Source organism: Copadichromis virginalis, linkage group LG5 (assembly GCF_057382275.1).
Source record: "Copadichromis virginalis isolate Kocher_CV1m ecotype Utaka linkage group LG5, C_Virginalis_male_GT1.1, whole genome shotgun sequence".
Classification (NCBI taxonomy): domain Eukaryota; kingdom Metazoa; phylum Chordata; class Actinopteri; order Cichliformes; family Cichlidae; genus Copadichromis; species Copadichromis virginalis.
The window spans coordinates 12483839-12506848 of NC_140622.1; the positions used below are offsets into that span (position 1 = coordinate 12483839).

Here is a 23010-nt window from a genome sequence, read left to right on the forward strand (position 1 = left end):
AATATTTTACAGTTTTTTTTTTAATTTTTGTTGGAATGAGAGCTTCTGTTATGTACAATAGTGGACAGAAACAAATGTTACAGAAATTATAAATATACTCTTGCTCCATCTGGTGATATTCAGTACTGACCATATTATGTCACACTGATAATTATTCAATGTTCAAGTCAGCCCTCTGTTCCCTTTATAAATCAGTATAAGGTGAGCAGTACCTGTGCAGTACAATCAATATGTAACCAGAACGCAATTTAAAGACAAAATATGCAGATTGGCTGCCCCCTGATGGCTACTGTTAATGAGCTGGTTGGACAAAAACGGGAAGCAGAGGTTGGATGGCTGCCTTTGCTGACACACCAACATGTGGAGAATCCACTGTTTACTCTCGCAGAGATAAGGGGAGGAAGGTGAAGTAAGGGTGAGGAAGAAGAGACACATAACTAATCATCTTAGAACCTCAGCCAGTACATGGCACTGCGCATTCTGTTGTAGTCCGGTAACTGCTCAATGGGGCCTGGTGGAGAGAAGGTGGGACAGGTTACAGAAAATAGTTGCAGCATGAGCTGCATCCTTGCTGTGAAGAGACTAAAAGTACAGCAGAACTCACCGACAGCAGCCACAGCAGGACACTTATCGTAAATGTATTTGCAGCAGATGTCACGCACCATCTTGGGGGTCACAGCCTGAAAGGAAAGATTTAGAGTTAAAACGCTCATCCGGGAGAGACTACAGGACTAAGCCAAATCTGAGAAGGTACTGTATGATGCTGTGAAGACACAGAACATCGTGATCTTTTTGTCCTTTAGAGTAAACTTACATCAATCCGAGCATCCCACTCTGCTATAGGAATACGCCGGCCGTAGTTCAAAATGTGTCTGCCAATGTCATCACAGATTGGTGTTGTTCCTAGAAGGTAAACAGGAGTGTCAACTTATAATTCATGAGAGTGGTGTGTCCGAGTTCATAAAAAGAGAACGTTTTCATTCTTTTTTTCTGTGATTAAAACATACTGTACTGTGTGAGACTTTCAGGGATGCAGTGCACACAGTATCATCAGGTAGTGTCATTGCTCTCAAATTCATTCTGCTGCACATGTTCAGCTCAAAAACGTTTTAGGACTTTACTTTTTTGAAAGGAGCTTATGAAAAAGATCTAAAAATTCCAGGTTTTCAACGGTGTGCAAAAACTATATGCACATGTATAATCCATTACAGATATTACGTACCATTGAGCTGTCCAACCAGGCTAGCCTTCAGAGCATTCCTGCCTCTGGCGACATCACTCTCTGTCACTGTGGTGCACAGATTCATCCTGCAGGGAGCAAAATATGAAGGAATTAAACCTTTAGCAACAAACCACAGACTCTAATGTTCCCGTTGCATCTCTCTGTCCGTGAACCATTACTGACCAGGCATTCTGGGACCAGTGCATCATGTCGTCGATGTTGTTCTTATCAGCCACAAAGTAAATGCCCAGCAGGCCAGTGTCGCTGTAAGAGGAGTGGAAGGCCTGGAAGCTGTGACAGAGGTTATCCTCCACCGCCAGGCGAGCCAGGCGGCTGCTCAGGTGCTGAAAAAGAGAAGAAAAAGGAATATGTTATTATATTTCTTCATAACTAAAGAAGAAACCAAGAGTCAAGTTTTTCCAGCTGAACTGATTCGTGTATTCAATAGCTGACACTCACAATATAATTACAGTATTACTAAAAAAAAGTACTCTTTTTTGTTTACATTTTAATCACTTTCTTGTCAGACATAACAAAGACTTGTTCATCTCAGCAAGATCCTCCTTTCTGAGTTTAAATCTCAAATCTGATATACTATACACTGTGGCAGCAACACTTTTACCTGAGAACAAATAAAGCTTAAAAGATAAAGAACCAGCATGATGATGTCATGTTTGTGGACATTTCAATACTACAGTTACACTTTCATCGTTGCCGTCTGTTCTACACTGTACATTTTAAAAAATAAATAACATTTCCAACCTTTCCACCACCGTAGGTAAGGTCATAGCTGCCGATGATGGCGTTGGCCACCATAAGAGGCACGATGTCTGGACTAGCAGCACTAGCACCCTCCACGGCGATGGCAATGTGTGCCAAGGGAAAAGCATCGTCACGCATACGGACCTGAGGAGAGGAAGAAGACCATTTACCATAATTTTGAATGTCCCCACGTCTCATTCTAAACAAGAACCAGGTTTTTGAAATCTTTATAAACACAAATACTGAAGAAAAAAAAAATGAAGATGCAGTTTTTATTTGTTTTTTTAATTAACACATCTCACCTCACTGCCAGTAAACCGGCAGGGTGATAACACAGGGACAGCATCTCCCTCGTACTCAAAAGACACTCCACTGAAGTGAGACTTGGCCAAACCAACCAGCTCGTCGTGGCTCACACCTGTAGAGGAAACACACCAGATAAGCATCAAGGCTTTCAAGGAAATGTAGAGCATTACAATGCACCATAATGCGTCCTAACAGCGTAAGAGGAAGAACACCTACCTCCAGCAGCAGCGAGCACCATGCGAGGAGCTTTATAGTGGCTGTTGATGTAATCCACTAAATCCTGGCGGGTCAGATTCCTGTGAGCATTGTATAAAAGATTAGTCATTTTTTTACATAAAGGTGTAAATTGTGTGATTTTTTTGCTGTGTTAGTTAAAGAATTATAACAACTATCATTAGAGCTGTGCCATATCATATTGTCTGCAATAATACCAGTATAAATTTATATGCAGTATAAAAATTATTGCGATAGCAAACAGGTGACAATTTATTAGCTCCAAAAAAAAGAAAGAAAAGAAAAAAAAAAGTACAATATAAGCATATTTCCCTCATTGCTGGATTTTTCAAAAATGGCAATTTTGATTTTCGTGAAGGTTTCGGGAATCATCGAGTGACACCACTGACTAGCAAGTCGGTGGCAAACAGTCTGATGTCACATTTTCAGCTCGCCTAAGATCACTTGGAACATCAGCCAAGTAGGTAGTAAAAATAGTACCTGGTATCAGGTAGTACCACCTAAATGGAAAACCCTAAAAACTAAGTCAAGCTATACTGAGCCAACTCGAATAGCCCGAGTAGTCTTTCCCCTGACAGCTGTTCTAAGACATAATAATAATAATAATAATAATCTAGAGATATTCATGAGCAGGCAGCTCCTCCCACCTGGCACTGCTGGAGGGGCCCAGCACACTGTGTCCCAGAGCAGTCCCCTGGAAGGCTGTGGCATGCAGCAGGTCCAGGCAAACTTCCTGCAGGTTGCTCTCAACTTCCTCCAACTCACGCAGGACCACGCTCCGCTGCTGCTCGATTTCAGCCTCGTTAAGGGAGCAGCTCTGCACGACTTCTGACAGCAGCTCAACAGCTGGAAAACACAGATGTTGTTCACAACTAAGAGGAGAAATGCACATACTAGGCGCTAAGAAACAATGAAAGTTGGAATTTCTTCCCTTCATAGTAGAGAACCAAGTATAAATGACTGATTTATTGTTATATTCTCATTAAATAGTTTATCTCACTGTGATGTCTTGGCGATCACTGTATTATTAAAACTAGAGAAGAATCTGTGTTTTTTTTTTTTTTTTGCCTCTCACCTTTAGGCAGGTCTTTGGTCAGGGTCTTCATATAGTATGCAGTGTGCTCCCGGGAGGTGTAGGCGCTCAAGTGAGCACCCATAGACTCCACCTGCTGCTCAAGGGCTGTTTGTGGGTGCTTCTTGGTTCCCTGCAAAGAAGACAAAACACATTTACTGAAGGGGGGGATGTAATTGCAACCTCTGTCATTTTGGATATATAAATTCTACTTTAACAAATAGCCCTGTAGGATAGCAAAGGTCATGAAGTTTACCTTGAAAGCCATGTGCTCCAGGAAAAAGCCTGCTCCATTATTCTTCTCACTCTCGTAGCGACTGCCTGCACCGATCCACAGTCCAACCTGTGACAAAGAAGAGATGGCATGTGCTGAATAAATATGCTGAGGTTTACATGAGTAAAAGTGTCTATCGTGTGCTTAAACAACTCCAACTTATAGCATTATTTATGACGTGTTCTTACAGTGCATGTAGCATGTCCAGTCTCCTCAGACGCAACCCTCAAACCATTGTCCAGTGTAGTAAGACGGGTTTCAGGGGCTCCTGACAGACTCTGGGCATAGCTTACTGAGGCCTGTCCACGCCTCAAGGACAGCAGGATGGGCTGGAGAAGTTACAGATGCAAAACATTAAAACAATAAATTTTAAAATAGGACTCTGGAGAACCACTTTTATATTTTATTATACTACATAACATCCCAATATAAGAACATTTGGTGTACCATCCCAATGATCTATCTGCAAGTTCAAAAGGACTCTCCTGCTAGCGGTGGCTTTTAATTAAAATGATCCATTTTGTTCTGTGTTTACAACTGATTACCTGGGAGGAAAGCATGTTTTTTCTGACTTTGTATGCGCTAATAGGTAATAAATATCAGTTCATTAGCACAATCTTTATCACCTGCAGAATGAGTGATCAAAAAAAGAAAGGCTAACCCCAAATCCCTCTAGAGCAGTGTCTTTTTAAGACGGTACAGCTGTAATGACATGTCAGGGGCTGTCACTAGTAAACAGAACTGTACTGTTATTACAAAATCTGGTAAAATCTTGAATTTATGCTACAAGTATAATCCAACCTGGGTGTTATTACGACGTTTTCATGTTATTTTCGAGTTGACGTATTCGTTCTTATCCGGCTCTTCAGCCGCATCAACAACAGTAGTCATGTGTCTTTCCAAAGTCGCTACACTATCGGTGCTAGCCTCACTTGTCTTTGAGGGCAAGTGAGGACAAATAGCAAATGTTACCTCGTCAATGACCAAATTTAAGTAAAACGACAATAAGACTGCTTGAAAGATCTTTAATGAAGTGGACAAAGTGCTTTAGGTAGCTGTTACAATATGTATTGATTCATAAGCCGATTGACCTTGCATTCAGTGATAGCTAACTAATGCTAACCGGTTACAGACTCTCCATAGCTGTACAGCGAATAGCACAGCTAGCTAGCTTCCTGGCTAGCACGTACCAGAACACTTTTAGTGTTGCGGAACATTCCGCCAATATATTCCACATTTTTTAACAAAGTATTCTGTACGACCTTTAAAGAGATACTTACTCTGTGGGTTTTGGCAAGGGCTCGACCCACAGTGCTCCCCACTCGGCATACGGACGCAGCCATTTCTTCGTACGGTTACAGAAGGCAGTCTCGGCTGTTCGGTTGGTGCTAGATTGGATCTGTCGAAGGGACGACGCCGTGATTGGTTCTTACAGTGTGATGCAGGCGCCAGCACCTCTGCTATTATTGGTTTAGACTTCGTTAGCCGAAGGAAAGCAGCCAATCACAACACAATAGAGTTCCCCGCTGATCCAATCTAGTACAACCTAGGCGCGCTCATGTGTCTTCTTCGCGTGGACTTCCCTTACAGTACCGTTGAGCTGTGCATGATCGCCGCCACCTGTTCACTGTCGTTACTGACAGCTTCTCCATTCTGTTTACGGTATCTTCTGTTTGAGGAATTCATTAGCGAGTCTCAATGTCAGCGATATTAAATAATACTAAGCCTCATTAGCTTTTTGCATTTTACTCCATCTCTGTTAGAAAGAGATTTCCGGTGAGAGTGTAGTGATCTCCGTTTTTCACAAAAGCAATCCCAGTTCTTTCAGTCTATCTCCTCCCGATCGCTGTTGGTATATTTTAACCCCTCATACTTCTTTTCTGACCTTTTCATGATTATTTTGGGCTTTCTATATATAAAACTGTAATTAATGCAAAATCACCACTAAAATGAAATCGTTTATCTAGTTTCCACAATGTTATCTTATTAGATGTTACACATCTCTTCTGTTGTCAGACATTGTTGAGTTACCATCATAGGGTGAGAGAAAGAAGACGAGGAGGTGGCAGAAACCCACAGTTGGTGTTTTTGAGCTACATCCTTTAATGGTAGCTTAGGAAGAGACTTTACTTTTTCTGCTGAGGGACTCTTGTCTTTGATGGGGAACGGTGTTTTGGCACTGCACAGCTGGAGGACTTCAGGGGAGGAAGCGAGTAGGGGCATTTAACTCTGAATCCCTCAACACGTACTGTTGTATACATACTGAGGAACTTTCACAGCTGCCTAAAGATGAAAAATGACATCTGAAGTACTCCATCATTGTCTCCATTTAAATATACATAAAGCATAACGAAGGGAAAGCTGTTCCTGACCTTTTTATATATGAGCTGGAAGTCTCCTGTGTTTGCTGTGCGCTTAACTCTCCGATCCAGAACAACTCGTAAAGTGTCCTCCTGCACTGCAGCACAGAGATGGGCTGTCACAGGGGTTGATGGAGCCATGGTGGGACTAGAATTGATTTCTAACAACCACGGATGCAAGTCACGATCTGAAAAATGAACATGTTATAACATGTTAGCTGTTGATAATTATTCTGTTCTTATAACAGTAAAAATATTTAAATGTTATTTAAATGAAATGAATGCAGAGAGTGTAATGTGAAATACAGTGTGTCATGTATGGCGGGCCCATTGTACCTAGCATGAAATCAGCACCATAGAGCTCAAATGTGTTTTTGCGTGACTCTATCAGATCCTGTGCTGTCTGTAACGCATAGATGAGAGCTCTCTTCATTCATGGGACGACTACAGTATCCCACTGAGCTTCCCGGTCCTTGGTGCACAGAAATGTCTTGAACTGGTCAATCGACCACATATTGTCTACTGGAATGCTTCCGTGCCGCTGTAGCAAGGGCCTCAAGCTCTTCTGAATGGAGTTGCAACCTAGTTGGAACTATTTGAAGTTTGCAACAGCTTAATCCCTCCTGACAAAACTCATATAATTTCTTCATATATTTCTAATACACAAATTCCGAGGATTCCCACATTTCCTCCCCCTCAGCTCAATGGAAGCACTTACAGACTGTGCACTGTGGCTTTCTATTTGTTTGAAGTATGCGGAGGCAGATGTTAGAATTTGACTATACCCAGAGGAGAAAGTTAACAACTATTCAAATGATGCACAGATGGAAAATCAAATTTCCCGCCAAAAATGGCATGCAAAATAATGTTGCCCCTGTGCGGCCTTTCACTTCCTGTTTTTCTATTTTAATGTCAAACTGGTTTCATGTCTTCCCCTTCCTCTCATTTTCACCTCTTATGTTATTCATCTGACCTGTCCATTGAATCTAGCGTGTAAAGGCTGTGTGGAAAAGCGTAAGTAGCACTTTTTGTAGAACCACACGGTCAGAGGATTCCAGTCGGTGACCAGAAACCACTGGCGCACATCAAACTTGGTGTCATGGATAAGGAAGGGGCGCTCCAGGTACTTCTGTACCACCCATTTGTTTTCCTTGATAAGTTTTGGATCACCCTTCACCAGGTCGAGGATCTGGTCAAGACGATTAGCACATTTGATCCCTAGAAAGAAAGTAAAACAGATCAACCATGACTTTGTCAGACAATCTGGGAAAGGCCTGATTGTGCGTGGCCTTTCACCTCTGCCTCTGGACTTTGCTCCAGGTTTGATGATCCAGATGTTATGGATGCCTTCTATCTCCAGCTGGGGATTGACTATCTTCATCCTCTGCAGCATAGCCTTGCAGTGGATCACTAAATAATCACTGCTATCAATCTCTGCTCCACCACTGAGCAAGGAAGCACACAACAGAGTTGTACTTGACTGAGAAGAGCATGTTGGTCTGCTAAAGCCTCTGGATAATTCTCTAACACGCACATGGTGATGCATACTCACTGCACAACTAGATAGTAACTGTCTAAAAACTCTGCCCACTCCTGTGCGGGTGTTTGCTGTGTTTCCAAGTTAGTGTCTATGTCACTGTGCTCCAGACTCTGCAGAAAGTCCTCGCAAACTTTGAGTGCCTTGTTGATCGTTTGGGAAATATTCACTGGGCTAGACTGCCGTTTGCTTTGTTTCTTCTTACCTGAAGGAAAGAACGAAAAACACAGATCGCTCTCTCTTTTTTTCTTTGAACAGAGTAATATACACTTATGTGAGAAAAGGTCATACCCTTAACAGCTTGTATGGTGTGACTTATTCTCTCTCCCTGAACATATTGGTCCTTCTCCACAATGTACTTCAGAAGACTGGTGCACGCAGTCCTCCTGTAGTCATCTGCACAGAGATCAGAGATGTCATGGTGTGCGGGGCAAGCCGTGTGGTGTTGTGAGAAAAGGACCCAAGATGCAGGCACTGGCTGAGATGCGAGTGAGCTTTATTTACAGAAGGTGAAAGCAAACAAAAGCGAGGACAGAACTAAGACATAACCTAAACTGGGGCAACTAATAAACAAACCTGAAACGATAACATGCAGGGAGAAACATGGGATGAGAAGCAGAGAGAGATGCAGAGAACACCAACTAACGGACGGACCGGCAACCAGCAAAGGCAACCCCACACTATAAATATACACACAGAGGAACACAAAATGGCAAACCGAAGGGAGGCACAGCTGATCCTAATTAACAAGACGAGACACAGACCTTCAAAGTAAAACTGGAACCATCGAAAGAACTGCAGACACCGACTCAGGGACATGAAAGAGAGCATAGAGAGAGCACACCGACACATAACCAGACACACAAGGAGGCATGGGAAGAAAACCTCTCAGCTAGAATATATAATCAATAATAATAATGATAATATTAATAAACACAAAACGGTGGGTCACCGACCCAGCACCATGACAAGAGATGAGTAAAGCAGAAATAAAAACTGAAAAAATAAAAAAAACATTACAAAGAGGTACAGTACAAGAGGTCAAGCTTGAAAAGACATAAAAGGAGATCTAACCAATGAAGGCATGCCTCTCATCTAGTGCTGCTAGTCTGTAACAGCGGGGGAAGAATGTGTCTGGGTCAGCCGAATCAAACCAATGTAGTTTCCTCAGATTCAAACACAAGCCTGTCTGTAACGGGAAAGAGAAGTAATGATGGGGGGCACAGAGTTGGATCCTAAGGCTGTCTGAAATAACAACTGCAAATAAATGTACCTTGGTGGTCAAGTTGCCTGCCTTTGAAAAATGATTAGTTATCTGTTCCTTATGCAGGTTTTTTGTGTTGATGGCCTTTCTGCGGTTTGTCCAGTAGAAGTAAACCATTTCATTCCACACCAGGCGAGACTACAGAAATGAGCAGAGGAAAGAGATGAGATCTGAATCTGGGATTGGCTGTAATTTTAATCAGTTTAACCAAGGTTAACAATGTATACTTCCTCAACATGAAAAGCTGGTCTTACCATGACATTGTGAAGTCTGTCAGCATCTTTTTCTTTTTCAGCATCATTTGAGTTGTCTGAAAAGAAGAACCAAATGTTGATAAAATGATGGTGTGTGCAGAGATACCCACGATTAGTCTTCTGAGTCAGCCACGCTTCTAGCTCACCATCATCTCTATCACCACACACAGCATAATTCGAGTCGGTTCTGTTCCTACTGCTCTGATGGCGACGCACTCGGCGCTTAGAGTAGACCATACACCGCTCAACCCAGCCTCTAGCCCTCAGCCCTTCCCTGATAACAGGATACCTGCCCTGGATCGAGAACACCTTATGCATCTGAGAGGACAGAGAGCAGACAAACAAACAGTGGCTTCGCAATCCTGAAAACACATGAACGCTTTGAACACATTCAGGAGTGCAGGATTACCTTGACAGCTTTGTCTACGACAACCCTGGCTTCTCTCAGTCTATCCAGGTCAAGAGCAGGCAGGCTGACAAAATTGCGGCAGACCTCAGGATGGGTAGCTGGCATGCACAACCATATAAACAATCACATTCCAGTCATTGAAAAGAATATATTGACTGCATTTATTGGCTGGACAATAATCCTAATATAAGATAACCTTTATTAGTCCCAGAGGTGGGGAATTACTATTGTTACAGCAGCAGAGTCGACCGGAGGGCTAAATAGATGCACCACAACCTAAAAACAATAACACTATGCAAAATATGTAACATAAAATATATATGAATAAATGTTTTAAAAAATTACAACACTAAGAGCCAATTTAGAATCTCCAGCTGACCTAATGGTTGCCTGAGAAAGTTGGAGAACCCATGCAGACACAGGGAGAACATGTACCTTACATGTAGAAATCCCCCCAGGACCTTCACACCAACGTGCTGCTCATATTGCTCAGTTATGTAAACATGTACTTCTTTTTCTTTGTTTTTATTTTAGCCTAGGTTTTACCATATCAAGATATTTGTTTGGGCACATTGCATTTTACTGAGCTACATGCCATTTACTTATTTAAGCTATTTGTTAATTTTTTGTTTTAAATCTTCATTTTAACTGATGTAGCATTGATTTTCCCAACTTTGGGAAAATGATTCACTAAGCTGATTTCTGAGATGCAGAGTGAATCTACTTGTTTGCAGGTTGCTTTTGGCTTCCTCTTGGTCGTCTTTCTGTATCCCAGCATTCTCCATCTCGAACAAGCCTCTGATTCCCCCGTGTAACACAAAGAGTATCCCATGCAACTATCATATCAACTATTAAACTATCATGCAAGCTGGGGGAGGGGAGGGTGGGGTGGGGGGGGGGGGGGGTGGGGGGGACCCCAATGCATAAAGGACACTAAACACAAGTGTTGTTGGCACATGATAGGTACAGCATAACAAAGACTAGGGTAGTAATACCAGAGGCTAAAGGCTTAGTATCTTAAGTGAAGACCAAGGAACAAGCTCATGAAACTTTAATGCATAGTTTTGGCATTCAAACACTTAGCCACCTGTCCTGAGTGTGACCTCATGATTAATTCTGCATTTGTGATCTACAAGCCATGTCTGTGAAGAAAGAGGCCAAGTTGTCTTGAGGTGTGAAAACATACTGTTCATGTTTCAGTTCAACAATAATGGCTTCCTCTGAAAGAATTTCCTCTATTAAAGTTATAATCTGTACATTTAACAATAAAATGGGGTAATAAAATTTAAATAAATGTAAGGATTACTGGCACAAAACCTGGGAATCAACTGGGGAGCATTAGTTGATATTGATGGAGCCAGAAAGAAAATACAACCCAGTGATTTCCAGTTGCATTTGCCTGCTCCTTGGAAAGTTCAGACAGAGGCAGCATTTGCTTTTATAGTTTTGTATCTCTCACCGCTCTCTGGGCATGGAGCACAGTGTCCAGCTGTGGTATGGTGTCCCTCTTGGTCCATGTGGACAGACCGATGAGACTCCATACTGACATCAGCTCTCATTCCTCAGGAGGATCATTGTGCTCTGCTTCATAGTTACACACAAAACGGGGACACGGTTTAATGCAGGGGTGGGCAATTAATTTGATACACCTGATACACCTGTCAGGTTTGTGTCTAATGCCCCTGCAGGGTGTGATATGTCCTTCAGTTACCTTTTGAACGGAAGGCCAGAAGTGGAGCCATAGATTTACACATATCAGTCTAGACACTAACAAGATTGTCTTGTCATTGCAGCGTAGCTAACCACAGTAAACTCACAAGCTGCTCCAATAAAACATGTCACCATCGCGTTTCTCCTCTCACCTGCTGAGACCCACAGGTGTCAGGAGCGCATGCTGAGCCTGAACCGCTACCTGTTTACTGTTGCCTTGGCAACTCGTGGAAAGCCGCTAACATTTCCGTCTTTATCTATTTGCGATGTGAGCAATATTTAGGCGTTAACATTAGCTACTCCGCTTGGTTAGTGTGTTGATGGAAATCGCTTAACATTTTACGTTTATGCCAAATATTATTTTATGGAATGCAATATATGTTTAATTCTTCATTTTCATTCTTTGTTATTATTAATTTTTACATTTTACCTGTTGCACTGTCATAAATATTTTCAGTGGTCTTAATTGCACAGTTGTATTGGTACTTTTTTGGTGGCACAAAGAAGAGCTAGGTACTTATTTATAATTAAACATTGTAGCTATCATATAATATAATATAATATTTAAATAATTATTTTATTATTTTATTTATTTATTATTATTCTCCGTACGGCCGCCATCTTGGCTCTGGCTAGATGGAAGCAGAGCCGGTGTACGTCACGGCGTGTACATCCGCGCCCCCTTCACGGCTCTTGCCCAGGCAAATACCCGCCCTATATTCAAAAATACACCGAACTCTAAACCTCACCTCGGACACAAACTCAGAGGTTAAGAGTGGCTCAGATACAGTAAGTACAGCTTTTTCATGCACGTCAAATATACCACAACATTGGGAAAGTGGTGGGGCAAGTAGTCCTAAATAGTGTCAGCGGCTCTAGAGCTATGTTTTGGTCGATAAAAAGTCAGGCTAACATGCTAACACGATACCTTTAATGTCGTTCTCAGGTGTTGGAAAAGTTCTGCTTCGTCTCATTTAATATGTGTGGAAGAACAGCATGTACCCTTGCTCCTGACGAGCTGAAACGAGCCTGCTCTTACAGAAACCGAAGGGGGCAGAGGAGACAGCCCCGCTGGAGGGATGGAGACGCGGACAACTATCGACCCTCCTACAATAAGAACCCGCAGTCCATGAGTCCCGTCCTGCTGTCACAGAGGCATTTTGACAAGGTAATTATAACGTATACAGAAGCTAACATGTCAACTGTTTGTTATAGCTTAACTTATATTGGGGAAGCGCCCGAGGAAGGTGGAAGATGTGACGTTTTTAAGTGAAGTGGGGCTTTTGGTAGAGGACCCCAGGTGAAGTCAGTCACTGTCTAACCTCGTAATAAAACCTTATATATTTTATTACAGTTATAGAACTTAAAAACGTGATGTTAACATTTGCTAATGTATTTCTTGTGTCTGTTGACCGACTATGTATTAAATATTACAGGCTTCAAAAACATATTCTGTCCTTCTGGGTTTTTTTCATTGAATATTGTGTCCGTCTTCAGGATGCTCCTGTGGATAAGTGTGTGTTGGCCTCAATGCGGTGGGGTCTGGTACCCTCATGGTTTAAGGAGAGTGACCCCAGCAAGATGCAATACAGTACCAGCAATTGCCGCAGTGAGAATATATTGCAGAAGAAGTCCTACAAGGTGCTTTACCTAGTAGCAAGCGATGTTACATTTCCTGTGCATCACGTGTTGCTTTACTTGTCGGTTTTTGTTACATAGGAGTGTCTTAACCATTTTACCATCTCCCTGTAGGACCCTATGTTGAAAGGACAGCGCTGTGTCATTCTAGCTGATGGTTTCTATGAGTGGCAAAAGGTTGAAAAAGGCAAGCAGCCTTTCTTCATCTACTTCCCTCAGACTCAGTCAGGACCCAGCCAGGAGAAAAGAAAGAACTCAGACTCTGAGTCAGTGCGCCCTCCAGCCAAAGCCTCCTCTGGTTTGATGAAGGTTTGCTTTGGGTTTTCTGTTGCAATATAAGCTCCACAAACATTTTTTTCATCTACTTCAAAAGTAGAGAGAATGCAGCTTAGGCGGATATTAAGTTTCCTGTGTGGGAGATGAGCCAAGATAAAAATGTGCATGTGTCCACCAGGTGTTTCTGTTGCATTGTTGAAATCCCCATTATACTCTGTATTTAACAGGGAGGAGAAGCTGCAGGTGAGTGGACAGGATGGAGGTTGCTAACTATGGCAGGAGTGTTTGACTGCTGGACACCACCTGGAGGTGGAGAACCCCTTTACTCATATAGTGTAATAACTGTGAATGCTTCCCCAAATCTGCAAAGCATCCATGATAGGTAAGAATCCCAGACCAGGAAACATGCTCTTAATTCGTGCTGTGTAAAATCATAAATCATTGTGACTGCTTTTTAGGATGCCAGCGATCCTTGATGGGGAGGAAGAGGTTAGGCAATGGCTGGATTTTGGGGAGGTGAAGTCTCTAGAAGCTCTCAAACTGCTCCAGTCAAAAAATATTTTGACTTTTCACCCCGTCTCTTCGTTTGTCAACAACACGCGCAACAACTCTCCAGAATGCCTCCAACCAGTGGATCTCAACAGCAAAAAGGTATCAGATATAATGATGTGGTTGGGAATTTTAGCCATTTTGTACTAACAAGAGCGGTTACAGCTGAGAAATTTGACTCTTTCACTCGTAGGAACCCAAGTCCACAGCAAGCAGTAAGATGATGGCAAGCTGGCTGTCGAGCAGTTCACCTTCAAAGAGGAAGGAGTCCCACACAAGTGAAAGTAAAGAAGAGCAAGCAAGCAAGCCACAGAATCAGCGCAAGTCTGCAGGAGGACTTCAGCAGTGGCTTCAGGGAACCAACAAGAAACCAAGAACAAAGTAAATACATGAACTGAAAACTCGACAGTGTTTGAAAGACCATTCATGCCTTACTTGTTGTACTCTGCTGCTGTACAATTGTATAAGAAAAAGTTTAAACTTTTAAGAAAATTTAACTTGTACTTATGAATACTTTAAATGTAATTCATTGTTCTACAACAATTTAAGAGTTCATCAATAAATGTCAGACACAATAATGCTTTATTCAAGGTTTTTTTTTTATTACCCTTATTACTTGAAACAATGTAAATGCTATGCATTATCATATTAATAATATAATAATGATGAATGCCAACACTCCCCCCCACATTTGTCCTTCAGAGTTACAGTATGTATGTCATCTTGTTTCAAAGTTTTAAAATAATACGAACAGACAGTTAAAGATCTGATCAGTTAAAAGAAATGTCAAGCACTTGAATCGTATGCCAACACGAGCATCTGGCAGAGTCAGATATGGAGATTTACAACACAACTTTATGTTTTCCCCACACAATGATTGAGAGGTCTGCAAATATACAAAGTTGCAACAGTTGACAATAAAAAGAAATGTACTAGCTAATAGTACTGGGTTATGAATGACAATTTGTACTCGAGAAAAATCTCTCCTCTAGGACTATCTGGTAGACTGACATGCTGTCTTGATTTGGTTCATGTCAAATGTTCTATCTGGAATTTTACAACCTTCATTTCCCCAGCAGAGGAACAGCACTTGGACGCAGGAACTGAGTCTGTATTCACACAATGTTCTCAACCTGAGCTACAATTGTGTTTATTGTGGCTCCAAAATGAGATGTTTCAGTAAGTTTTCAGTTATCGAAGATGAAAGCAAAAAAGAATCTGTACACACTTGTCTAATGGACTTGTTATCGATCTGCATTTCCAATTCTATACCAATTACTAAGAATCAGCAGGCAGTATGATGATATCATCTACACTTTTACACAGTATCCCTGTTTAAGTGTCAGAATTATGTTTTTTAAAGATTTTTATGAGGTCAAGTGAAACCACATTAACAAGTGTTTCAGAGTGAAACTAACATAAGCCACAACACAAATGAGTAAGAAGGGGGAGCAGTGTTTCTACTATTCATGCAGCAGCAGTGGGCTGTGAAAGTAAGAAAACCACTAAAAAAAAAAAAAGTTTAAATTAAATTAGAAATACAAATAACTAAAGAAGTAATGCTTTGATTTCCCACTTGGACATATTCAAATAAAAACTGTTACAACCAAAACTGGGACTGAAAGCATTGATAAACATAGAACTCCAAGTGAGATCAGCCCATACCACCACTGCCATGAAAAAGTATGAGAAAACACTGGGAAGTCATAGGCTTAATACAAATAAATGTTGTATTGTTCCCTCGAGGTGTTCTTTGGGCTAGGAAATTTAGATTTTTATAGAAAATGTGTACTTTGTATACATAAGGAGGTGAGTGCAGCATGTTTGTGTATACTAGTATTCTCAATAAGTGGGATGCTGCTTGTATGTTGGGCAATAGGGAATAACATAGTGAGCCATGGGAAAGAGGATATATAGACAAGGCAAGACAGGGTAGTGAGGGCATGACAACCCTCTGAAGATCTTCAGAGTCCTCAGCAGCTGCAGGTCTCTGCTGACGGCTTGGCTCGCTCGTTTCTGTCCAGTTTAATTGGCTCAGGGAACTCGTTGTACAACTCCACCTCGGTCTCCTGAAATCAAACAAGGTAACAGAGTCTGTGTGCAGCTCTACAGCTCAGTCTCCATGAAGTTGTGTGTCTAAAACTGCCCAACAGCTTTCCTGCTGACATCACCTTACCTGTTTAAGAGCATTGCGTGCAATAGTTTGGAAGGCCTGCTCCACATTGATTGCTTCCTTGGCGCTGGTTTCAAAATATGGGATGTTGTTCTTGCTCTGGCACCAAGCTTGTGCTCGCTTGGTTGTTACCTGAAACACAAAGAAGATGGTGAGGTTAAAAACATCTGGCAAAACACAAGTTATTCTTGTTTCATTAAGCCATTTGTATGACAAATTACCAACACCTGTCACACATTTTCGATAAAAGATGATGCATCACTTACATGATGTAACACGTCTGACACAGTTACATTTGAACACACCTGTCTGTTTTCCAAGTCGATCTTGTTGCCCAGCACCACAAAGGGGAAGTTTTCAGGGTCTCGTGGGCTGGCCTGAATCAAGAACTCGTCCCTCCAGCTGTCTAGGGTCTTGAAGGTGTTGGGTGCAGTGACGTCAAACACCAGGACGCAGCAGTCTGCTCCACGGTAGAATGCCACACCTAAAGACTGGAACCTCTCCTGACCTGCTGTGTCCCAAATCTAAGAGACAAGAATCTTTATGCTTACAGGCCCCAAATAAACAGAAATTAAAAAAAAACAAAAAAAAAAACCCAACAACACTGGTTTGTATGGTTGAAATTAACCACATCTAACTTTTACCCCTAATTTGAGTTTCTCACTTTTTTTTGTAGTTTTTAAGAAATAAAAATGAGAAAAAAGTATAACTAGTTTAATAGCCTTTGCAGGTCAGACGGTCACCTACATTGTCCAGTTTCAAAACTCATCTTAAAACGCATTTATACTTCCTGGCTTTTGACCCAGCATGAGACATTGATCTTAGTTGTTTTAACTGATTTATAGTTGCCTATTTTTACTTCTTTTTTATTGTTTTCAATGTACTTATTCATTTTTGTGTATAGCGCTTTGTGTCCGCTGCAGCTGTTTATAAAGTGCGTTATCAACAAAGTTGCCATGGTACATAAGACTTAACATTTCCATTCAGTTTTTCAGTATTCTTGTGAGCATATTTTGGCAGTACCTGCATTGTGACAAGTCTGTCATCCACCATTACTTCTTTTGTCAGGAAATCAGCGCCTATTGTGGCTTTGTACTGGTTGCTGAACTTCTTATTCACATATTGATTCATCAACGAGGTCTTCCCAACTCTAGAACAAAAATTGCAGAACAATATTTAACACACATGAAGGGAAGAAACAAACGAAACAAAATCACCACAATGAACTCATTTGTAAAGCTTATAAATCCTACTTATTCCTACTGGTGTCTAATTTGAAGTGAGCCATTATTCAGACCCCTTTAGCATTGAAGCAGCTGCTCAGCATCACTTACCCAGAGTCTCCAAGGATGATGACTTTGAGTAATACTTTCTTCCTCGACGTCATTGTGCCACAGCCGCGAAGACAACAAACTTTATTAGAAGAGAAGAGAAGTAAGCACTAGAAAAGCTTAAATGAGACAAACGAGACTAAGACTAAGTGCACCAACTGCTCCTGTACTTGTCTTTTCTTCACTTTGGTAACAAAGAAAACGGCTACACTGTACCACGAGGCTCAAAATATAACAATGCAATGTTGAGGCCGTTGATCTGAGCTGACATTTGGTTCTTTTTGTTATGCTGTAAAGTATTCATTTTGTTCTATTTATATATTTCATATACACCATTCAATGGAATAAACTACATTGTTTCATTTTGAAGCAACCATTCTTGGAGGTTTATAAAAACAAACGTCAAAAGAAATGGAAGCATGCCCAGTTACTCCAAAATGGGTATGAATTCATTTTGATGATGTCTTCTCTGAAATATGCATTTATCCAAATACAAGGCAGGTATTGCACACCGTTTAGCTTCACAATTTAATTCATAAGTCTTAATAAACGGTTCCCGTTTGTTAAATTTCAGGAAATGGGACAATGTATTATAGTTGTCAGCCATTTTCTATTCTCCCCCCCACCCCCACCCCCCTCAAATGTAGTACATCCTCCTCTCATTGTTTAATCTCTGTTAAGGGGTGACACAAAATCCAAGAGCTGCAATAAACATCCCAGACCCTGCTGATCACAAGTCTAGTTCGTTTGTTTGTATGTGTAAAACTAAAATCCAGATGTCAAATATCCTCATCCTTTGTGCCTGCTCAAGACATCACTGAGCATTTCCGACTTGGACCGAGTGTGCTACGTACTAATAACTACCTTTCACTGCTGTAGTGACCAAAGTCCAAACTCAATTACAGAAAGGCTTTATCAGTCCAATCGGGATTTTTTTTTTTTTTTTTTTATCTTGGAGACAACATTACTGAAAGAAGGTACAGAGCCTAATCACAGATTATGCTGTGTTTCACAGATCACCCCATTATGAGAACAAGTAACCACGGCTCGAGGCAAAACTAGCATAGCGCTATGCGGCTCTCATAATCTGTGCCCCATGACACTGTGTCAGCGACTGATCACATGGTTAAAACACAGGACCAACGGAACCATGACTTGGCAAGCATGTTGAGCATAATAAGTACTTTAGCTGGCCTCGGTGCACCAAGGGGTAGGATCCATCGATAAGGACTCAACTGTAAATCCGGCTAACTATAGTTATTTTCACTTTATACATTGTAAAACAATGTTGCACTTGCAGTGAAGCAAACTGTCGTGAAGACTTTGAACGTATTTGCAAGGGGCTAGCTAGTCAGAAAAAAATTACATTTAAAACACTAAATGCTACATAGTTAATTGAGTAAATCCAACAAAAGGGTGAAGCTTGAAAACACTGTCATTAATAAATACAACATAATTTCAAAACAATGGGGGTTGGGGCGTTTTTCCTTTTCTTTTTTGGACAGTGTCAACTAGCTACCACATCTGTGACACTTCTGATTTTTTGCTAACGTTTCGTTAGCTACGCAAGCCTGATTGACCAATTTAAAACTTAGATAACGACATCTATACTCTTATCATATGCTATCACTAAAATAAACAATCAAAGTCACCACAAACCAACCTGGGCAGTGGTCCTTCAACAAACAGATGTCAAAAGTGGACTTTTCCTTTGCTTCGTCTGGAAGGCTAACGCACAGGCTAGCGAGCAAGCTAACGGCTCCTCCAAATGTCTGGCGTAACAAAACAACACGTACACAGCGTCGACAGCTAATTTATTTCTGACAACGAGCCCCTCAAATGACCCTTTTTATCGAAATCAATACTGCCAGTGCCGAAGTTTAACTCCCTTCGTCTAACGATTTTGTAAAATGCTCTTGTCCAGTTCCCGTTGACGCTCGCTTTTCCTGTCGAGCTAGCGTGCTAGCTTTTAGCGGAGCTATGTTCACTTCCTCCAAAACAAGAACCGTCATGAGCGCTGACGTCACGCGCTACCGTGACACACAGCTGCTAATGTTTGCCCATACTGTATATATAACATTATGGAAGGACTTCGACCTTTATATATGGAGTAAAATAAACAACCTTGACTACCCTTCAATGATGAAAGTAAGGAAACTTATTCTTATTATGAAATTCCACTATTTTATTTCGTTACGGAGTTTCTATAACTATGAAGCTAAAATTACCCATCCAACCATGTTGTATATGTTGTTGAAATCTATAACTTATAAGAATTGAAGTTGTTTTTGTCCAATGTCACCTCATTTTTAAAGATCTTCCATCAGTTCATCAGATTATTATTGTTATGATTATTGTTTGTTTGTTTGTTTTTTACTTAAGATTTTTTGTTAAAAGCTGAAACTTCATAACCATTGTCAGTTTATCCAACGTACTTGACAAATAGGGAAACTTGGCAGAAAGGTTTTAACTTTAACTTACTCAATTCGCAATAAGTCAAAAGTCACTCCTGATCTGCTGCCGAAACCCGGGATCGAACCAGGGACCTTTAGATCTTCAGTCTAACGCTCTCCCAACTGAGCTATTTCGGCTATATATGGGCTGGGGAAAGAAATACACACTGGCGACTGGCCAGATGGTAGAACTGAAGCATTTCAGATTGTTTATTTGAAATTCAGGATCAGTCATTGACCCTAGCTGGGGCAGAATTAAACATACACTATCTACCAATTGGTAGGTTGGTTCCCCAATTCCTGGCTCTTGTAATCTGTATTTCAAAGTGTCCTGAGGTAAGATATTGAACACAGAGCTGCCTCTGATGCAGTAGCGGTTTTTGATACGGGCCACACGGGCGGTTGCCCGGGGCGGCATCGTGGTGGGGGGCGGCAGAACGGGCATCGGCAAAAAAAAAAATTCTCGTACTCATGCTGCCCCGACGTCATGCCAGCGCATAGGGAATGGCATAGGCACCGATCGGTTTTCTATCGCCCATTTGCTGGGAGTAAGAGCGCCCTCGGATTGCGAGGTGCGCCTGCTGCTTGCGGCACAGGGAGGAGAGGGTGGGGCGGCGGGGGACTTATAATGCACCGATGTTTTTCCGAAATTCTATACGCGCTGAAGTCAAAGTAAACTTTATTGTCATCTCCACTACATACAGTACAGTATATAGAGAGACGAGGCTCCAGTTACAGCAGTGCAAGTAAACAAACAATAAATATAAGAAGAGTAAGAAAATAAATATACACTTTAGGGACCAGGGGTAAAGGGATCAATAACAATTTGAAATTTATAATTTACAGTTTGATGATTTAAAGTCTCACACACAACCCGTCGAAAGGGGAAGCCGGCTGCTTCCAAATAGAGCGCATTTCATTCATAATGATGTAAATCCAAGCCCATTATGTATTCATGATTTGAATCCTGGGTTGTGTGAAATTCCAGAAATAAACCCTAGACAAAGTGAATCTGTGAACTAAGGTGTAGGTCTATTAGGTTATGTTGTGGTGATCCTCGAGTTGGGGGATTTGTGTTCATACTGGAGTGCAAAATTAAAAGCAATGGAAGATAGAAAAGAAAAGTTCAAAGCCATCAGGTGCTCAGTTTAGAAAAAAGAGAAAAGAAGAGGAGGAGAAATGAGCAAAAGATGCAGGTAAGCAGATGTGTCATTGGATAATGGCAGGTCATCCTGAAACAATCAGAATCAGAATACTTTATTAATCCCTAAGGAAATAATGTGCGTCACAGTTGCTCCAAGAAGAAATGATAAAAATGCTAACAGTAACAGACTAAATTCCAAACAATACATTATGATTTTAATATTAATTAGTCATTCAGTTGTTGATTCGTCCTGTTCTCATTGTATGATGAATTATGATGGCTGTTTGGTAGCCGTTTGCATACAATGCATACTCTCCCTCTCTTCATATGTGTGTGTGTGTGTTTCTCTGGTGAAATTCAGTATGGTTCCGACAACAGTTTTATGTTAATGTACAATCTTTAATATGTTTTGCGTGTGTGTGCGTGTGTGCGCGGGGGGGGGCGTCAGAGGGAGGTCTCGCCCAGGGCGCCAAACAGGCTAGGACCGCCACTGCTCTGATGCATCCATTGCAGTGTATGCGTGAGTGTTAGACAATGTACAAAGGTATAGTAAGGACTGCTTTGAGTGCTTAGTTAGATTAGAAAAGTGCTACAGGCTATGGGTATATATGAAATGAAGCTACACGTGGCAAATGATTGGCCTGTTCATTACTATCAATTCCTCCTGTGAATTTCCTGCTACTTTTTCAACAAAGTTTTTGAATTTACCAGTTAGAAAAAAAAACAATCATCATCTCAATACAGGGAATTATAATCATTATAGTGATATAAGCAAATTCCTGGAGGAGATCATTGAAAATATTAGAATGAGTGTGAGGGAATGTACAAAGAAGTGAAAAAACTTGGGGTACAAAAAACCCCTCACCACAACAAATAATGGGACACGGGACAGAAATAAGTATTGTGTTAGTTTCTATTGGCTTGTACTGCATATAAAACACCAGGCCATGACCACAGGGTATTTAATATGTTATCCACCAGCACAAGCATAAATACACCAACGACATTAGCCAGTTACCTACCGCGAAGTTTAAATCACTCATTAGTTTGTGTTTCTACAACTCGCTTGCTGCTATTTTCTGATTCTTCCTCTTTTCTCCTGAGGGATTTGATACATTATTTATCTGACCCATGTTTAGAATTTGCTGTATTAGCTGCCAAAACCCAGGATTGAACAAGGGTGCTTTTTTCGTATATAGCACAGTAGTAACAAAATTCGAGAATGACCATAACCCTGTCCTGAGAATTGTGACTGTGGGTTCCCCAGAAAGACAAAAATCTGCTGGTCTTTGAGGGATGATGGGAGAACCTCAAAGAATGAAATGGTAAAACAGCACAGGACTGATCATATGCACATGAAGCACATGAAGAAAAAAGATCATAGAGGTGAAGGATGATTTAAGCAATACTGCCTTGATGCAGAAATGTGAGTTGATCAAGTGATGCACACAATGGTTAGCATTTTGATCTCATACAATATGAATTACAGGTTCAAGGCCGCATACCTCCGTACTTCTGCAATTACTGTGACACAAACTAAATACAGTCTAAAAGCCATCCCAAATTCTGCCGAAACCCGGGATCGAACCAGGGACCTTCAGATCTTCAGTCTAACGCTATCCCAACTGAGCTATTTTGGCCTCTTGAGTCACATAAAAAGACAAACATATAGCTCGCTAGCCTATAATATAACTAAAACGTTTAAGATTGCTTGACACTGAGAATCAGTCATTGACCCCAGCTTTATAAATTATATCTCTTTATAAATTAATCCCTGCACAATTCTTTCTACGGTGGCCACTGTGTCTCTCTTGTGAGTGTAAGCTGTTAGTCTGCTGCTTACCTCAGCTGTCAATATATGTCCACATCTATTTATTCTAGAGGCTGTAAAAGTTTGTGAAAGTAATCACAGTAATTGTAAAGTCATTCAAGATAAATTAAATGATAAATGCTGCTGTTTTCTGTCGGTTGCCAGCGTTAATGAAAACGATGTGAAAATGTAATCAAAATGTTTAGGTCACTTGAGCCGGATGTTACCTGGC

At 41.1% G+C, this 23010-nt stretch overlaps 4 protein-coding genes and 2 non-coding genes across 13 annotated transcripts; 1 reads left to right on the plus strand and 5 right to left on the minus strand.

Moving 5' to 3' along the window:
- uqcrc1 (ubiquinol-cytochrome c reductase core protein 1) lies at positions 1–5447 on the minus strand. Its single transcript, XM_085455986.1, has 13 exons — positions 5151–5447; positions 4059–4199; positions 3853–3939; positions 3600–3729; positions 3172–3370; positions 2507–2586; positions 2287–2402; positions 1985–2128; positions 1406–1566; positions 1223–1308; positions 815–903; positions 605–680; positions 1–511 (listed from the first exon to the last, which is right to left on the minus strand). Exons 1-13 carry the CDS (start codon positions 5211–5213, stop codon positions 447–449), a joined length of 1437 nt encoding a protein of 478 aa, XP_085312112.1. The 5' UTR covers positions 5214–5447; the 3' UTR covers positions 1–446.
- Positions 5448–6314: 867 nt separating this feature from the next.
- LOC146709029 (tubulin monoglycylase TTLL3-like) lies at positions 6315–12404 on the minus strand. 7 transcript variants are annotated; one of them, XM_085455991.1, is made up of 12 exons: positions 12333–12404; positions 11154–11278; positions 9695–9792; positions 9432–9603; positions 9286–9341; positions 9041–9169; positions 8842–8956; positions 8059–8163; positions 7783–7972; positions 7527–7675; positions 7204–7448; positions 6315–6418 (listed from the first exon to the last, which is right to left on the minus strand). In XM_085455991.1, the coding sequence occupies exons 2-12, from the start codon at positions 11251–11253 to the stop codon at positions 6392–6394; spliced, it is 1386 nt and encodes a 461-aa protein (XP_085312117.1). In that variant the 5' UTR covers positions 11254–11278; positions 12333–12404; the 3' UTR covers positions 6315–6391. The 7 variants fall into 7 exon arrangements, with proteins under 7 accessions (XP_085312117.1, XP_085312115.1, XP_085312116.1 ...); XM_085455989.1 differs by lacking the exon at positions 12333–12404 and adding an exon at positions 11557–11637; XM_085455990.1 differs by lacking the exon at positions 12333–12404 and adding an exon at positions 11557–11632 and having other exon boundaries at positions 11154–11275.
- Positions 11620–14833, plus strand: hmces (5-hydroxymethylcytosine binding, ES cell specific). 2 transcript variants are annotated; one of them, XM_085455994.1, is made up of 8 exons: positions 11620–11917; positions 12041–12193; positions 12351–12572; positions 12902–13045; positions 13157–13351; positions 13546–13700; positions 13777–13969; positions 14061–14833. In XM_085455994.1, the coding sequence occupies exons 2-8, from the start codon at positions 12041–12043 to the stop codon at positions 14250–14252; spliced, it is 1254 nt and encodes a 417-aa protein (XP_085312120.1). In that variant the 5' UTR covers positions 11620–11917; the 3' UTR covers positions 14253–14833. The 2 variants fall into 2 exon arrangements, with proteins under 2 accessions (XP_085312120.1, XP_085312121.1); XM_085455995.1 differs by having other exon boundaries at positions 11620–11712; positions 11862–12193.
- Positions 14448–19178, minus strand: rab7a (RAB7a, member RAS oncogene family). The gene is made up of 6 exons (XM_085455997.1): positions 19035–19178; positions 17375–17453; positions 17064–17190; positions 16346–16564; positions 16044–16172; positions 14448–15936 (listed from the first exon to the last, which is right to left on the minus strand). Exons 2-6 carry the CDS (start codon positions 17425–17427, stop codon positions 15841–15843), a joined length of 624 nt encoding a protein of 207 aa, XP_085312123.1. The 5' UTR covers positions 17428–17453; positions 19035–19178; the 3' UTR covers positions 14448–15840.
- A 711-nt stretch (positions 19179–19889) lies between these two features.
- trnaf-gaa (transfer RNA phenylalanine (anticodon GAA)) lies at positions 19890–19962 on the minus strand. Its single transcript has one exon. It is a non-coding gene; the product is annotated as a tRNA-Phe (tRNA).
- A 2573-nt stretch (positions 19963–22535) lies between these two features.
- On the minus strand, positions 22536–22608 carry trnaf-gaa (transfer RNA phenylalanine (anticodon GAA)). The gene has a single exon. It is a non-coding gene; the product is annotated as a tRNA-Phe (tRNA).
- Between the last annotated feature and the right edge of the window lie 402 nt (positions 22609–23010).

Coding starts and splice junctions, on each gene's coding strand:
- LOC146709029 (XM_085455991.1), bottom strand. CDS start 11,253: ATGAGAGCTGATGTCAGTATGGAGTCTCATCGGTCTGTCCACATGGAC. Junction 9,604..9,694: donor TCGTAGACAAAGCTGTCAAG/GTAATCCTGCAC, acceptor CTGTCCTCTCAG/ATGCATAAGGTGTTCTCGAT. Junction 7,973..8,058: donor CACCATACAAGCTGTTAAGG/GTATGACCTTTT, acceptor TCTTTCCTTCAG/GTAAGAAGAAACAAAGCAAA.
- rab7a (XM_085455997.1), bottom strand. CDS start 17,427: ATGACGTCGAGGAAGAAAGTATTACTCAAAGTCATCATCCTTGGAGAC. Junction 16,565..17,063: donor ACAGACTTGTCACAATGCAG/GTACTGCCAAAA, acceptor CTTGTCTCTTAG/ATTTGGGACACAGCAGGTCA. Junction 15,937..16,043: donor CACGCAATGCTCTTAAACAG/GTAAGGTGATGT, acceptor GTTTGATTTCAG/GAGACCGAGGTGGAGTTGTA.
- hmces (XM_085455994.1), top strand. CDS start 12,041: ATGGAAGCAGAGCCGGTGTACGTCACGGCGTGTACATCCGCGCCCCCT. Junction 12,573..12,901: donor CACAGAGGCATTTTGACAAG/GTAATTATAACG, acceptor GTCCGTCTTCAG/GATGCTCCTGTGGATAAGTG. Junction 13,046..13,156: donor TGCAGAAGAAGTCCTACAAG/GTGCTTTACCTA, acceptor ATCTCCCTGTAG/GACCCTATGTTGAAAGGACA.
- uqcrc1 (XM_085455986.1), bottom strand. CDS start 5,213: ATGGCTGCGTCCGTATGCCGAGTGGGGAGCACTGTGGGTCGAGCCCTT. Junction 3,940..4,058: donor CTGGACATGCTACATGCACT/GTAAGAACACGT, acceptor TCTTTGTCACAG/GTTGGACTGTGGATCGGTGC. Junction 2,403..2,506: donor GGTGCTCGCTGCTGCTGGAG/GTAGGTGTTCTT, acceptor TTTCCTCTACAG/GTGTGAGCCACGACGAGCTG.